This window comes from Penaeus chinensis, chromosome 25 (assembly GCF_019202785.1).
Source record: "Penaeus chinensis breed Huanghai No. 1 chromosome 25, ASM1920278v2, whole genome shotgun sequence".
NCBI lineage: Eukaryota > Metazoa > Arthropoda > Malacostraca > Decapoda > Penaeidae > Penaeus > Penaeus chinensis.
Genome location: NC_061843.1, coordinates 834858 through 852357, shown reverse-complemented (window position 1 = coordinate 852357; position 17500 = coordinate 834858). Strand labels below are relative to the sequence as shown.

At 37.0% G+C, this 17500-nt stretch overlaps 2 protein-coding genes and 1 long non-coding RNA gene across 3 annotated transcripts in view; 1 reads left to right on the top strand and 2 right to left on the bottom strand.

Moving 5' to 3' along the window:
* The window catches only part of LOC125038488 (probable glutamate receptor), a 13527-nt gene extending 13489 nt beyond the window's left edge, over positions 1 to 38 (top strand). The window contains exon 10 of the mRNA XM_047631966.1: positions 1 to 38. This exon is cut by the window's left edge and continues 191 nt beyond it. Within this exon, the coding sequence (XP_047487922.1) occupies positions 1 to 38 (38 nt within the window).
* A 2604-nt stretch (positions 39 to 2642) lies between these two features.
* LOC125038484 lies at positions 2643 to 4154 on the bottom strand. The gene is made up of 3 exons (XR_007116057.1): positions 4082 to 4154; positions 3408 to 3558; positions 2643 to 2972 (listed from the first exon to the last, which is right to left on the bottom strand). It is a non-coding gene; the product is annotated as an uncharacterized LOC125038484 (long non-coding RNA).
* Positions 4155 to 5699: 1545 nt separating this feature from the next.
* LOC125038487 (ankyrin repeat and KH domain-containing protein 1-like) overlaps positions 5700 to 17500 on the bottom strand; it is a 25504-nt gene continuing 13703 nt past the window's right edge. The window contains exons 14-25 of the mRNA XM_047631965.1: positions 16799 to 16897; positions 16055 to 16153; positions 14438 to 14536; positions 13917 to 14015; positions 13498 to 13596; positions 13014 to 13112; positions 12280 to 12378; positions 10826 to 10927; positions 10363 to 10461; positions 8338 to 8439; positions 6749 to 6874; positions 5700 to 5908 (exon numbers count right to left, since the gene is read on the bottom strand). Coding sequence (XP_047487921.1) covers positions 5700 to 5908; positions 6749 to 6874; positions 8338 to 8439; positions 10363 to 10461; positions 10826 to 10927; positions 12280 to 12378; positions 13014 to 13112; positions 13498 to 13596; positions 13917 to 14015; positions 14438 to 14536; positions 16055 to 16153; positions 16799 to 16897 — 1331 coding nt within the window. The remainder of the gene's footprint in view (positions 5909 to 6748; positions 6875 to 8337; positions 8440 to 10362; positions 10462 to 10825; positions 10928 to 12279; positions 12379 to 13013; positions 13113 to 13497; positions 13597 to 13916; positions 14016 to 14437; positions 14537 to 16054; positions 16154 to 16798; positions 16898 to 17500) is intronic.

The window sequence follows — 17500 nt, the reverse complement described above, 5'->3', positions numbered from 1 at the left end:
GACCGTGGGAAAAGTTCTGCGGGAAGGGAGAGGGTTAGGGGTCTGGTTCAATGGGGGTAGGGGAGGGAGGGAGGGGGATGGGAGGGAGGGGGAGGAGAGGAGGGAGGGAGGGAGGGGGGAGGGAGGGAGGGAGGGAGGGAGGGGGGAGGGAGGGGGATGGGAGGAGGGAGGGAGGGAGGGAAAGAGGGAAGGAAGGGATGGAAAGGAGTTTGGGAGGGAAAGAGAGAGGGAGGAGAGGAGGGAGGGAGGGAGGGGAGGAGGGAGGGAGGGAGGGGGATGGGAGGAGGGAGGGAGGGAGGGAGAGAGGGAGGGAAGGAGGGAGGGAGGGAGGTGGATGGGAGGAGGAAGGGAGAGAGGGAGGGAAGAGATGGAAAGGAGTTTGGGAAGGGGATGTGAAGGAAGGAGGATTGGAAGGAGGGGATAGGGTAGGGGAGAGGGAGGGAGGAAGAGAGGGGGGATTGAGAGATGAGAGAGAGAGAGAGAGAGAGAGAGAGAGAGAGAGAGAGAGAGAGAGAGAGAGAGAGAGAGAGAGAGAGAGAGAGAGAGAGAGAGAGAGAAAGCGAAAAGAGAAAGAGGAAAGAGGAGGAGAAGAGAAAGAGAGAGAAAGAGAAAGAGAGACAGAGAGAGAGAGAGAGAGAGACGAGAGAGAGAGAGAGAGAGAGAGAGAGAGAGAGAGAGAGAGAGAGAGGAGAGAAGAGAAAGAGGTGAGAAAGGGAAAGAGAAAGAGAAAGAGGAAGAGAAAGAAAGAGAAAGAGAAAGAGAAAAGAAAGAGAAAGAGAAAGAGAAAGAGAAAGAAAAAGATAATGAGAATGAGAATGAGAAAGAGAATGAGAAAGAGAAAGAGAAAAAGAGAGAGAAATAGAAAGAAAGAGAGAGAGAGAGAGAAAGAGAAAGAAAGAGAGAGAGAGAGAAAGAGAGAAAGAGAGAAAGAGAGAAAGAGAGAGAGAAAGAGAAAGAGAAAGAAAAAGAAAGAGAAAGAGGAAGAGAAAGGTAGAGATAGAAATAGATAGATAGATAGAAAGATAGATAGATAGATAGAGATACATTTTTATTTTCAATTTGCTCAAGCATACATTATTTACATGAGTTTGGGTGTGAGGGAGCAAAGTTTAACATTTTGCTATGTAAATTTGAATATTTTCTTATCTTCTATCTCTTCATATAGCTTTTTTTCACTATCTGTGCATTTCTCTCTATACAAATGTTATCTATCTATCTCTTTATGTCCTTTTCATGCACACATCTCTCTCTCTATCTATCTATATGTCTATATATATTCATCCAACAACATCCATCTATCTATCTACCTATCTATCCATCTATATCCACCCATCTCTCTATCTGTCCATCTATCTATTATCAGTCCAGTTATATCTGTTTATCTTTCTCTACATGTATATATCTATCGATATACCTTCATTACCTACATATCTATCTATCTATCTCTCCATCTATCTACGCATATATCATGCATATTAATTTTAATATCTATTCATTCATGACACTGTATCAACAAATTCACAGAGTGTTTCTTCAGCAACATACTCAATGATATAAATAATTATAACAATTAATATCTGTAAACGAAAAAAATAAAATAAAATCTGTGACCTATTAATGGACTACTTTTACTGCCTTTGTTATTATCATTATTGTTATTGTTATTATTATCATTATTATTATTATTATTATTATTATTATTATTATTATTATTATTGTTCAACGCCTTTAAAATAAAGGATCCAGATTCCGTATGTGTTTTTTTTTTACCTATTAAGAGCAAACCTCTTATTTCCCATTGAAAACATTTTATTTATTACCCTGTAAGAACATCTTTTATAAACCATTATGAACATATCTTTTTATTACCCATCAAGAACATGTCTTCCATTGACCATCAAGAATATGTTTCTTATCATCCACTAAGAACAAACCTCTTATTAAGAACATATATATATTATTACTCATTATGAGCGCATCTTTACGAATGAAGATTGGTATGAAATTGGGAAAAATATGTGAGATTAAGCGGCTAAATGTAGTCATTGTAATAAATATTACTACTGTTGATAGTAAAGATAATAACAATAATAATAATAATTATAACAGTGATAGTGATGATGATGATAATCGTATTCAAAATAATGATACTAATGCTAATGATAACAATAATGATAGTTACTGTAATAAAAACAATAATGACCAATATAATATTATTAGTTTGTTAGATATTAATAACAACAATAATGATAAAATTAAAACAGTAATGGTCAATAATGATCATGATTATTAATTCAATTGCTTATGATTCTTCTTCTTATTATTAACATTATTACTATTATCATCATTACTACTACTACTACTATTATTATTATCATTTTATTATCATCATTATTACTATTACTATCATTGACGTCCCTATTCCATTGTAAATAATAATAATAACAGTAATAGTACAAAATACTTGCGTATGTAATCGTATATTCACATTTTGTTGTTTACCTAGAAACGTATTAATAACTTTATAACATAATGAATTTTCAATATTTTGATAAGGGGAAAGAAACTTTCAAATAGTGTATATATCATTTATTTGAAGTGATCGGCAATTTACAATACGTACTTATGCACACACACACACACACACACACACACACACACACACAAACAAATACACAAATATATATTATGACTATTATGTGTGTAATATTACATATTATCAATCACCTTTTGCTATCATATTAACACCAAAATTACATATCCCTCTTACTTCACACTTAGAAAAAAAAAAAAAAAAAAACACTTATAAGCACACAGACATCAACAACAAAGTTACTGCCAGATCACTGTACGTTCTAAAATTCACCGAAACATATATCTGTTTTCCTATCTTATCTTATGGAAATATGACATCAGTGGGATTACATGGATGACATTACTCTCGCGGACAGCACACCTGGATAACACCATCCCTTGAAAGAGAAAAGAAAAATTAGAAGAATATTATATGAGATGAAAGAGAGAGGGAGGGAGGGAGAGGGGGGAGGGAAGAAGAAGGAGAGGGTAAGGGAGGGAGAGGGAGGAGGGAGTGAGAGGGGGAGGGAGGGAGAGAGAGAGAGAGAGAGAGAGAGAGAGAGAGAGAGAGAGAGAGAGAGAGAGAGAGAGAGAGAGAGAGAGAGAAAGAGAGAGAGAGAGAGAGAGAGAGAGAGAGGAGAGGGGGGAGGGAGAGAAAGAAAGAAAGAGAAAGCGAGAAAAAGATACATAAAAAAACAAAAAACAAAAGACAGTCATCATCTAAATTTGCAAATTAACCTCTATTATTCAACACCATAGACAAAGAACAAACAAACAAAAAAAAACTAATTCTCATTCATTCATAAAACAAAAACAAAAAAGTGACTACTAACACACTGCCGCAAGCGAAATTCACGAGCAGATTCGCCGTTCTGGTCGTGTTGTTGTTTACACTCTCAGCTGGCAGTAACGTGTTCAGACGTGTGCAATCAGCTGACGAGACGCACGTGCCGACCGGCGTTCCGACCGTGTTGCAGTTTTTGCCTAGAAAGAATGAAAGTTGTTTATGTAAATAGATCAGTCTAATTTGTGGTTTCAGTATGATAAGGTGAAACTACTACATCTAATATTGATATTATTGATAATGATAATGATGGTGATTATGATAATAGTAATAATGATAATAATGGCTATAATGATAATAATTATATAATTAATGATAATAAGAATAACATTAAATACAATTAATGGTAATGATGATGAACATTATGATGATAACAATAACAATAAAAAAGGATAACAATAATAACGATAACAGTAATGAAAATAATAATGATAAAAAAAATAACAACAAACAATAACGATAATTACGAACATAATAGCTTTATCATCATTACCATCATCACCATCATCATAACAATAACAACAGCCACAACAACACCCATAACAACAACAACGCGAATGCCTATTACAACCCCGCCCTCAAAGGAACAACCACAACGACAATACTAATACCAATGGCGACACTCCAACTCCCTCAAAGTCAAAATTACACATTATTCCTCACCGAGATTATCCTGCTGGTCCACGGTGGCTCCTCGCTCCAGCAGAAGTTTCACGATGTCAAGAGCTTCACTCTCTCTCCTCTCGTCTCTCTCTCCTCTCTCTCTTACTCTCTCTCTCTCTCTCTCTCTCTCTATCTCTCTCTCTCTCTCTCTCTCTCTCTCACTCTCTCTCTCTCTCTCTCTTCTCTGTCTCTATCTCTTTCTTTTTTTTTCTCTCTCTCCCCTTTACCTTCTCCCTTGCCCCCCTCCCTCCCTCCCACCCTCTCCCCTCCTCCCTCCTTCCCTCTCCCCTTCTCCTTCCCTCCCTCTCTTCCACTCTCCCTCTCTCTCCTCCTCCCTCTCCCCTTATTCTTCCCTTGCACTCTCCCTCTCTCTCCTCCTCCTTCTCCCCTTCTCCTCCCTCTCTCCTTCCTTCCTCCCTCTCCTCCTCCCTCTCCCCTACTCCGTCCCTCCCTCCCTCTCTCTCTCTCCTCCTCCTTCTCCCCTTATCCCTCCTTCCCACTCTCCCTCTCACTCCTCCTCCCTCTCTCCTCCTTCCTCCCTCCCTCCCCTCTTCTCCTCCCTCCCTCTCCTCCCTCCCTACTCCTTCCTTCCTCCATCTCCTCCTCCCTCTCCCCTTCTCCTCCGTCCCTCCTCCTTCCTCCCTCCCTCCCTCTCCTCCTTCCTCCCTCCCTCCTCCTTCCTTCCTCCCTCTTCTCCTCCCTCTCCCCGTTTACTCCCTCTCCCCTTCTCCTCCCTTCTTCCTCCTTCCTTCCTCCCTCCCCTCCTCCCTCTCCCCTTCTCCTTCTCCCTCTCCCCTTCTCCTCCCTCCCTCCCTCTCCTCTCCATCTTAAAATACGCACCGTGATTATTTGTGATGTTGATCCTTGCTCCGGCGTTCACCAGATCCTCGATTATGACAGGGTTTCCGTTGAAGGCTGCCCAGGCGAGAGCAGAGTTCCCTGGGGTAGTTAAAAGAAAAGAAGGAAAGAAAGAAAATAAAAAGATAATTACGTAAATATATAAACTACATGAATAATTGGTGGGTCGGTTGATCTGTTAAAAGGATATGGACGGTTAAATATTATAATTTGATGTAGTAATAGAGACATTAATTGAGTGATTAATTAAAATGATCAAATGGGGGACAATTATCGAATATGTAGTCATGTACTTGTAAAAAAAAAAGGAAAATAACTTGTTTATATATATTCATAACTATAAATAATTACTATAATACTAAGCAATAATAATAATGATAACCATAATAACAAGTAATAATGATAATAACAATATGATAAGTAATAATAATAATAATAAGTATAACAAAAATTAATAATAATAATAAGTATAACAATAATTAATAATAATAATAAGTATAACAATAATTAATAATAATAATAAGTATAACAATAATTAATAATAATAAGTATAATAATAAGTATAATAATAATAATTACAATAATAAGTATAATAATAATAATTACAATAATAATAACTAACAATTACACATATAATGATGAACAATAATGATACCCACCTAAAACAACAACATCAACTACTCCTAACTCTAACAATAAATAACTAACAACAATAATAATCGCCAAGAAAAAAAAAAGAAAAAAAAAAATCTCACCATCCTTATTCTTGTGATCGAAGTCGACTCCAAGTGCAAGCAGCATCTTCACCACTGCAGGTCGATTTCCTTGCGCTGCTTGCACGAGCGGCGTGTTTCCTGCGAATGTTGGTGGTGTTGATGTTATGTTGATTCTTGGTTGATTTAGTGGCGAGTGTCAGGTTCAGTAGGGGAGTTATAACAAAGGCAACATTGATAGGAATAATGATAAGAGCTGAAATATAAATAATATCGAAAACACAGACGGTAAATAATAACAAAAATGAAGAAAAGAGAATTCTTGTTTAGAAGGATTTGGGATAATTCTTAGTTAAATTGGAAACAAAACATACTATGGTGTTTTCTATTAATAAAAACGATCCAATCAGAACTTCTCATCTGCTCATGTGACAAAAAAATACAACAAAAGCAAAAACAACACTCATAACAACATCCATATCACCGAAAAATCTACAACATTCACAATAAACGAAAAAACAATATTCACAACAAAACAAGAAAAACAACTTTCACAATAAAATAAAAAAACATTCACAACAAAAAAAAAACATTCACAATAAAAGAAAAAAAATATTCACAACAAAACAAGAAAAACAACATTCACAACAAAACAAGAAAAACAACATTCACAATAAAATAAAAACAACATTCACAACAAAACAAGAAAAACAACATTCACAATAAAATAAAAAAACATTCACAACAAAACAAGAAAAACAACATTCACAAGAAAAAAAAAACATTCACAACAAATAAAGAAAAACAACATTCACAATTAAATAAAAAAACATTCACAACAAAACAAGAAAAACAACATTCACAATAAAAAAAAACATTCACAACAAATCAAGAAAAACAACATTCACAATTAAATAAAACAACATTCACAACAAAACAAGAAAAACAACATTCACAATAAAATAAAAAACATTCACAACAAAAGAAAAACAACATTCACAACAAAACAAGAAAAACAACATTCACAACAAAACAAGAATAACAACATTCCCTACACCACTACCACCTCCCGCAACAACACCCCCACCACCCCCACCAACACCAGCGGCGACGCGAGCCTCACCCGCGAGATCCGTCACATTGGCGGCCGCCCCGGCCTGCAGCAGGTCTCGAACCATGATCGTGTTCCCCAGGAAGGCCGCCCAGTCGAGCGCCGTGTCTCCTGGGGGGGAAGGAAGCATTTATTTTTATTATCATTATTATTGTTATTATTATTTGTTATTTGTTATTTGTTATTATTATTATTTGTTATTATCAATATTATTATTATTATTATTATGTTTTTTGTTTTGTTTCGTTTTCTTTTTTACTCCTTTTGTACTTTGTGTGTTACTTTGTTGCGTTTTTTATTATTTATCTATTTATGTTTATTTATTCATTTATTCATTTATTACTCCTTTCGTACTTACTTCGTGTTACTTTCTTGTGTTTAATTTGATAATTCCTCTGTCCTTTTTAACAATTCAATTATTAAATCATTGCTATTATTTTTTTCAGTATTCACGTAATCCTAAATCCTTCGTAACAATAGGTTCATCTTGTCTTTATATTAGCGTAAAAGTAATATATTTGTGAAAGAAAGATAATCATTGTAAGAAATCAAATTAAGTATTTTAAGTTTGGATCTGAATAAGTTTACGAAATACTCTTTGGCGAGATGCGTGGTCAATAATGAGAATGAAATGAGTTAATAATGAGAATAAAATATAAAGCAAAACGCAAAAGTGTAAAAAGGAAAGGAAAAGAAACTAGTGAAACAGAAGGATATTGAAACCTCTACGTTTCGAGTGAAACTGAAATCCTTTTCAAGTTTGCAGTGTAAATCCCTCCTGAAGTTTGGATGTGTTTCAATTTCATCCCCATATCCAGGCCCTTTCGCCGCTACAGCCAGGCATTTTCACGTCTAGATCTTGTCACTTTCACTTCCTCATCTAGTCATTTTTACCTCCACATCCTGTCATTATCTTCCTCATAAAACCATTTTATCTCCAATAATTAGTCATTTTTACCTCCTTAGCCAGTCATTTTCCTATCCACATCCTGCCATTTTCACCGACATATTAAATCATTTTCACCTCCACATCCAACCCCTTCCACCTCCACATAGTCATTTTCAGCTTCCACATACACCAGCTTCGTCTCCATCTCCAGTCATTTTCACTTTCCACAGAACATTCACTCCCACATCCACACCCTATCACTCTTATCTTCCACATCCAACCATCCCCCCAACCCTTTACACCCCACCCTCTACACCCTCTACATCACCCAACTCTTTACACCCCACCCTCTACACCCTCTACATCACCCAACTCTTTACACCCCACTCTCTACACCCCACCCTTTACACCCCACCCTCTACACCCCACCCTCTACACCCTCTACATCACCCAACTCTTTACACCCCACCCTCTACACCCCACCCTCTACACCCCACCCTTTACACCCCACCCTCTACACCCCACCCTCTACATCACCCAACTCTTTACACCCCACCCTCTACACCCCACCCTCTACACCCCACCCTCTACACTCCACCCTCTACATCACCCCACCCTCTACACCCCACCCTCTACACCCCACCTTCTACATCCAAACACCTTCCCCTCCACATCCTCTTCTCACCTTCACTCAAATTCTGCCTATTAGGGTCAGCGCCAGCCTCGAGGAGGTGCCTGACTACTTCGGTGTGGTTTCTGTTTGCGGTCCAGATGAGGGCGGTTGTGCCTGAAGGGGAAAAGGAGAGTGAGAAAGGGAGAAAGAGAGAAAGAGAGAGGTGAGAGGTAGGGGGAGGAGGAGGGGGAGGGGGAAGAGAAGGGGGGAAAGGAGGGGGAAGAGGAGGGGGAGGGAGGGAGGGAGGGAGATTTGAGAGATGGGAGGAGGAAGGAGGGGAGATAGGGGGAGAGAAGGGGGAAGAGGAGGGGGAAGAGGAGGTGGAGGAGGAGGGGAGGGAGGGAGGGAGGGAGATTTGAGAGATGGGAGGAGGAGGGGGGGATAGGGGGAGGGAAAGGTGGAGGGGATAGGGGAGGGGAAAGGAGAGAGGGAGATGAGAGAGAGAGAGAAAGGGGGAAGAAGTGGGGGAAGGGGGAGGGGAGAAAAGGGGGAGGAGGAGGAAGAGGGAGAGAGAGAGAGAGAGAGAGAGAGAGAGAGAGATAGATAGAGAGAGAGAGAGAGAGAGAGAGAGAGAGAGCGAGAGAAGAGAGAGAGAGAGAGAGTAAGAAAAAGAGAGAAAAAAACAAGAGAAAAAAAAAAAACGATATATATATATATATAAACAAATCTCAACCTACAACCAAAAAGAACCAAACTAAAAGGAAGAAAGAGAGAGAGAGAGAGAGAGAGAGAGAGAGAGAGAGAGAGAGAGAGAGAGAGAGAGAGAGAGAATAAATTATAAAGAAAGTATATAGAATTTAAACACGCCGTATTCCTTTAAAAAAAACTAACTCTACCTTCATTATTCTGGTGGTCGACGGCGGCGCCTTGACCGAGCAAATATTTAACAACTTCTAGATGATTCTCCTTCGCTGCTTGGATAAGAGGCGTATTCCCTGATAAAAAAAAAAAAAAAAAAAAAAAAAACGAAATTAAGAAATATTACTAATATATATATATATATATATATATATATATATATATATATATATATATTTTGTCTTAAATAATAAAAACAATTAAAGACAAGAAATATGAGCACATGCGAACACACACATTAACACAAATAAAAAAAAATAAGTTTAATTGATTGCAGAGGCGTATATGCTGGTGACGAAGAAAATTAATTAAGAAATTCTATTAAATAATAAAAAATGTTATAGATAATAAAATAAAGTAAGGAAAATATATAGGAATGCATGCGAACACACAAATTAACACACGATTCAACAATTGGTTATCTAATATCTAATTAATTGACCTGGTAAAAAAGAAAATTCATATCGAGAAATTCTATTAAATGATATAGTTTTTTAGGTAATAAAAACAATTAAAGACAAGGAATATGAACGCATGTGATCACACACATTAACACACGATTTAACAACTGAAAAGTTAAATTCATTGAATATGAGGCGTACTTCCTGGTAAAGAAAATTAGAATATTAAGAAATTTTATCAAATAATATATATATATATATTTTTATATAATAGAAATAATCAAAGAAAATTAATAAGAATGCATACGCACATATTAACAGACAAATTAACGATTAAATGAATAAATATTTTCTGATGAGGAAAAAACAATTACATTTCTCATTGGACGAAAAAAGAAATATATATATATATCTATCTATCCAGCTAAATGTATATGTGTAGACATATATATTTATCTGTCTGTTTGGTCCTGTCTATCTATTTATATATATCTACTTACTTGTCTATCTATAACTGTCTATCTCTACCTATCTGTCTCTCTCTCTCTATTATATCTGTCTTTCCACATTTATGTTTACATATGTCTATCCATCGGTCTACCTACACACACACACACACACACACACACACACACACACACACACACACACACACACACACACACACACACACACACACATATATATATATACATACACACACACATTCAAATATACATCTATCTATCTGTCTATCTATCTAACAACAATACCACGGCAATAAAACGTTGATCCTGACCGGCCTTGTTCGGGAGATCAACCTGCGCGCCCTTCGCTAGCAGGTCTTGCGTGATGCCGAGGTTCCCGTGGAAGGCTGCCATGATAAGGGCCGAGTGTCCTGAGAAGAAGCAAGAATCATATTTAGAAATGCGTGTTAACTGTGTTTTAAGGAAAGTTGTTTTCGATACGGAAATGTGGTGGTTTGTGATGGCTTAAAGGCGTTTGTTTAGTTTATTTAATTAGGGAAATCTATAAGTGAGTTTTGAAAATATTTGCCGATTAGAAAAAAAAAAAAAAAATGTTCCAATATCTCTGAAGACAAATCGAACGGTTCACAAAAACCAATCATCTTGAACAATCAAACAAAAAAATAAAAACAATAACACATTCGATCGAAATCATTATGCACTATATCAAACAAAAACAAACAATACAAAACAAAAACAACAACTAATTATCCAAATTCCATTAAAAGTACGAACCGAATTTGCGCGTCTGTCTGTTCACATCTGCCTGGTAGTCGAGTAGAACCTTGACAATGTCCCCGTGGTTCTTGCGAGCTGCCGAGATGAGGGGAGTCGAGCCTGCGGGACGAGGGGAGAGGCTCGGTTTTATAGAGATAGATAGGTCGATAGATGGATGGATAGATAGGTAGAGAGATGGATAGATATAGACACACGCACACTCTTTTTTTGTGTGTGTGTGTGTGCGTGTGCGTGTGTGTGACTATCATGTATAAACATATTGAAGCTGCATAATATATTAGCTTCAATAGCTGTCAATTACCCCTATTGACTTAAATTGTTATTATAAAAGTAATTGTTATGTATGCACAAACGTTTTTTTTTTTGTTTTTGCTGTTCTTGTTTATTCTTTTCATCTCTCCATCTCTCTTGTTATTCATTCATCTACCTACTTACTCATTCAATCATTTATTTTCCCTATTAATTGGTTCAATCAATCATCTACTGAAATATCTACTGATTAATATATCAATTACTTTACTGATCCTTTTCATTAACTTATCTACCTGACTAGCTATATATTCATCAATTTATTTATCTACCCCTCTGTTTACTTCTCTATCTGAATATCTATCTATCTATCCATTTATTAAATTATCTCTCCCTCTTATTACCTGTATATCTATCTATCTATTCACTCATTTATCTATTTATCTGTTTACTTCTATACTTATCTATATATTCACTAATTTATCTATTCCTCTATTTACTTCTTCACTTGTATACCTTTATTTACCTCTTCACCTGTATACCTACCTATCCTTCTGATCACTTCTTCACTCGTATATCAGTCCATCTATCCATCCATTAATTTATCTATCCATCCACTCGTTCATTTATCCATCCATTAATTTATCTATCCACCCATTCATCTATCTGTTCCTCTATTTACTACCTTACTAGTTTAACCTACCTATCCATTAAGTCATCCATCCGTCCTTCTATTCACTTCTTTACCCGTATATCTATCTATCCATCCATCCATTTGTCTATCCATGCATCCATCCATTCATTTGTCTATCCATCCATCCATTTATCCATCCATCCATCCACCCATTTTTCTATCCATCCATTCATTTGTCTATCCATCCATCCATTCATATGTCTATCCATCCATCCATCCATCCATCCATTTATCCATCCATCCATCCATTTGTCGATCCATCCACCCATTCATCTATCCCTCTATTTACTCCCTTACCAATATAACCTACCTATCCATTCACAAATTCCTCCATCCATCCTTCTATCTACATCTACTCGATACAGTTTACTATTTACTATTATTTTTAAACCATTCATAAACTATTTTGCTATCATTTTTTTTTTTTATATCTATTTACATCCACTCTATCTCCATCGTTTATCAAACCATTTATTCTATTTCCTTCCCTCCTTTCTGCATTTTTTACCTGCAACATTCTGCTGGTCGACCTTCGCTCCGCCCTCGAGCAGTATCCTGACTACCTGCGGGTGGTTCATGTCGGAGGCCAGAATGAGAGGCGTGATTCCTGTTGGTGAGAGGAAGGGGGAAAGAAAAAATTGAAAAATAGCATCTTTAACGACTAGTTTAAGAGGTTTTAATAACTTTTCTTAATGAGGTTTAATAGCTAGTGATGATGTTAATAATAATGGATGATGGAGATTATGGAGAAAAGAAGAAAAAATGAGAGTTTTGGGAATTAATGATGATTTTCAATAATGATGATGATAATGGTAATTATAATAGTAGTGGGAATAATAATAATAATAGTAATGATGATGATAATTATGATTGTAATAATAATAATAATAGAGAGAGAGATAGATAGATATGAGAATGAGTGAGTGAGTACGTGAGTTGAATTAATTGATTGGTAGATAGATAGATGGAGAAAAAGAGAGGCAGAGATTGATAGATGGACAGATATATAGAGAGAGAATATGAGAGAGAGGGTGAGTATGTGAGTTAAATTGATTGATTCATAGATAGATAGTTAGAGAGCGAGTGAGAGAGCGAGAGAGAGAAAAAAAAGTTGAATCAAAACAACAACACAAACAACACCTCCCCCCCTCCCCTCCCCCCCCCCAAAAAAAAAAAGAAAAAAAGAAAAAAAAAGAAAACCAATTTGATGAACCCCGTCCCCGCAGCCAGCCCTCCACTCACCGTCGTTCGTGGCCAGGTCGACCAGCGCCCCGGCGGCGATCAGGTCCCGCACCACGAGGGAAGACCCGCGGAAGGTCGCGAGAATCAGGGCAGTCTCACCTGTTGGCGAGGGAAGGCCGTCAATAAGGGCGTGTGGCGGATGTCAGAGGCCGTCGTAGACAGTGTGTCACGGGGAAATGATACACATACGCACATACAAACACGAACGCACACACACACACACACACACACACACACACACACACACACACACACACACACACACACACACACACACACACACACAGACACACACACACACATACACACACACACATACATACTTTTTCCTTTAGAGAAATAAAAATTTATATTAACTAATATACAATTTCCATACTTCCAATTTAATGTCTTTGTCACAATCGTGGATCACCTGAATTAACAACTATTCCCTCCCAATTAATCTATTTCACCGACTCAAAGATGATCTATTTTTTCAAATTACCTTCATTATTCTGGAAGTTGACCATTGCCTTCGCTCCGAGTAGAATCCTGACAGTCTGAACGTGGTTCAACGCAGCTGCCATCATGAGGGGCGTGTTTCCTGTGAATAAAGGGACAGTTTTGGGACATTTATCTTCCAGTGTGGTATCTGTGGGGGTGATTTCACATATATATTTGTTATGGGATTATTATTAATTTTATTATCAATTGCTTTGTATCTCACCATATGAATCACCCTCCCCCACCCCACACCCCACACCTATCCCCTCCACACCCACCCACCCACCCACACGTACCCCCTCCCCCTTCACAACCCCACCCCCCCACCCACCAACCCAACACACACATACACCACAACCCCCCTCTCCTTCCCCCCACCCCCGACCCCAACATCCATCCACATCCACACATCTTACTCACCAGCTTTATTCGGCAAGTCCAACATGGCGCCTGCTTTGATCAAGTCCTGCGCAGCGATCGAGTTGTCCAGCGCCGCGGCCACGGAGAGCGCTGTGTCTCCTGGAAAGTGCGGTTGTTGGGTGAGTAAATGTCGTTGTTAATGAGTCAATTTGGTTGACGAGTGTGTAAATGTGATTATAGGAGAATGAATACTGCCTTTTTTTTTCTTCTTTTTTTTAACCGACACGCACACACACACACACATGTATATATATATGTGTGTGTATGTGTGTGTATGTGTTTGTGTGTGTGTGTGTGTGTGTGTGTGTGTGTGTGTGTGTGTGTGTGTGTGTGTGTGTGTGTGTTTGTGTGTGTGTGTGCATGCGTGTGCGTGTGTGAGTGTGTGTGTGTGTGTGCATGAGTGCGTGTATGCGTGCGTGCGTATGTGTGTCCGTATGTGTCTGATTTCAACATACATCCATACATATACTAATGCGTATATGTCTATTCTTTCCATTGATTTGCCTTTCATCCAAACTTACCCTTTTGATTCTGAAGGTTAACATCGGCCCCTCGCTCAAGCAGGAATTTCATGATCTGAGAATGGCCCTTATCCACAGCTAACATAAGGGCTGAGTTTCCTACATACAAAGAGAGAAATGAATCGCATCACATACTCAATAATTACGAAGAAAACAGTCTTTATAGATAGGTAGATAGATAAGTAGATAGATAGATAGACAGAATAAATACACAGAAAACAATCTTTATAGATAGATAGATAGATAGACAGATAGGTAGGTAAGTAGATACATAGATAGGTAAGTAGACAGATAGACAGGTAACTAGATAGATAGATATGTAGACACATAGATAGAATAAATACACAGAAAACATTCTTCATTGATAGATAAATAGATAGATAGACAGGTAAGTAGATAGATAGGTAGATAGATAGATGGGCAGGTATATAAATAGGTAGATAGATAGATAGGTAGATAGACAGATAGATAGATAGGAAGATATAGCAAATGCGAAGAAACCAACAGCAAAGTATAAACATTGACGAATATTAGGTCCTAAAAAATAAAGGATTACAGTTTTCTTTTCTTTTCTCTTCACTGTTATCTTTACTTTTCCCTTTATCTGCTTCTGCATTCTCCCAATTCTGTCTTTGTCGATTTTGTCTCCTCATTCTACCTTAATCTACCATGATCTACTAATCCTATCATTATCCACTTGAACTTTCTTCTTATTCTCCCTTTATCAATTTCTACTATCTCCTAATTATAACTTCATTAACTGCAATTGGTTCCTCAATAATACTTCTATCTACTTCAACATTTTCACAAATCTACCTTCATATTCCTCAAAATTACTCCAATGGATCTACTTCATTATTCTTTCTTTCAGTTGCAATAATCTACCTAATTTTGAGCTACGATCTATTTCCGAATTATCTTGATTCTACCTCTGTCCAGTTCTACCTTTTATACATTCAATATTTGGCTAATTGTGTTTTTAACTGCGGTCGACTCTCTCCTAAATCTACCTTTGTCTACCTCGAAATTCTCTCATTTCTACCTTGATATGGTTGAATATTATCTAGATTATTTCCTTAACTGGATTAGCATTTTCCCAATTCTAAATTTATCTACTTCAATGTTTACCATAATCTGCCTTTGTCTACCTCGATATTTTTTTATTTCTACTTCCTTATAATTCCTTTAATTTTACCTTCATATACTTAACAATTTTCCTAATTTAACCGTATCTACTTATATAATAACCCAATTCTACCTTATTTTTTTTTGGCTAATTCTACCTTAATCTACAGAATTCACCGACTGCTACCCTTATATACTTAAATAATCGCCTAATTCTACCCTCATCTACTCTAGCATTAGGCTAATTCAATCCTTATCTACTCAAACATTCTCTTAATTCTACCCCTATCAACCAAAATCTCCAATTTCTACCTTATCTACTTCAACATTCGCCAAATTCTACCTCCATCTACCTCAAACATTTACCCAATCCCTACCCCCCAATTCTACCCTCACCCTACCTCAAACACCCCCCCCCCCACCCAATTCTACCCTCACCTACCTCATGCATCCACCATCTACCTCCTCCATCATCTACTTTTATCTACTAACCTACGTGGTTCTGGTGATCGATCATCTCTCCGCCGTCAAGCAGGATTCTGGTCAACTGCATGTCATTGGCAGTGACAGCCAGGATGAGAGCCGTGTTGCCTGGGAGGAGGCATTGCAACAGTGAGTATAGTGTGAGTGATTATAGGTGTTGTTGTAACGGTTATAGTGTTGATAATCACGGTGAAATTAATTGTGATGATGATGATGATAATAATGATAGATATTGGTAATGATGATGATAATGATAATAATAATTATAACAATAATAATAATAATTCTGATAATAACAATAACAATAACAATAACAATAATAACAATACAAATATAAATAATAATAAAAATACAAATAATGATAAGAATACAAATAATAATAATTACAATAATGATAATAATGACAATAACAACAACAACAATTATTATATCAGCAATTGATCAATGATAGGGATCATAACGATTTCAGTAAAACAAATAAAGGAATAAAAATGGATAACTAACCTAAAACAAAACAGAGGTAAGGTGATACTTATTTGACAATTTCTGTTTCATTGAAAAAAAAAAAAAAAAAACCCATTGTGATTCAACATAATATATATCATGAATCCCCCCCCCCCCCCCACACACACACACACAAAAAAAGAAAAAAAAAAATTATAAATATCCATCAATCACTTTTTGTCTTTTTTTTTCCTCAGATGTACAATAAGCAACATAACAGTAAGGTGAATAATTCGTCTCCTAACTCACCGTAAATGTCGGTGATATTCAGGGAAGCTCCGGCATTTAAGAGTTCTTGCACAATGATGGCATTTCTTGTCATGGTCGCCCAGTGCAGAGCGGTGTGTCCTTTTGGCGGCGAAGGAAAAAAGGAATTTGAATTATAGAGCAAATGGATGTTTATTTTTTAATGATGATTTTTGATGAGATTTAAATTGTTTTTTTTCCATGTTGCCGCATGATGAAACATAAAAGCACACTGATATATATGTATATATATATGTATATATATGAATATATATATGTATATATGTATATATATGTGTATATATGTGTGTGTGTGTGTGTGTGTGTGTGTGTGTGTGTGTGTGTGTGTGTGTGTGTGTGTGTGTGTGTGTGTCTGTGTGTATGTGTGTGTGTGTGTGTGTGCGTGTGTGTGTGTGTGTGTGTGTGTGTGTGTGTGTGTGTGTGTGTGTGTGTGTGTGTGTGTGTGTGTGTGTGTGCACGTGTGTGTGTGTACATATTTTTAAAAAGTTATTGTGGTTTATATATCAAATACTTGAACTTTAACACACACACAATATTGCTGTTTTTTTACGAAAAAATAGAGATGATAAGATTTCATTACCTGGAAATATTGCTCATGAAAAGATGTAGTTTATGAAAAGACATTGCTCATGAAACAATATTCTTTATGAAAAGATCCTGCTTATAAAAAAAAATGTTTAAGAA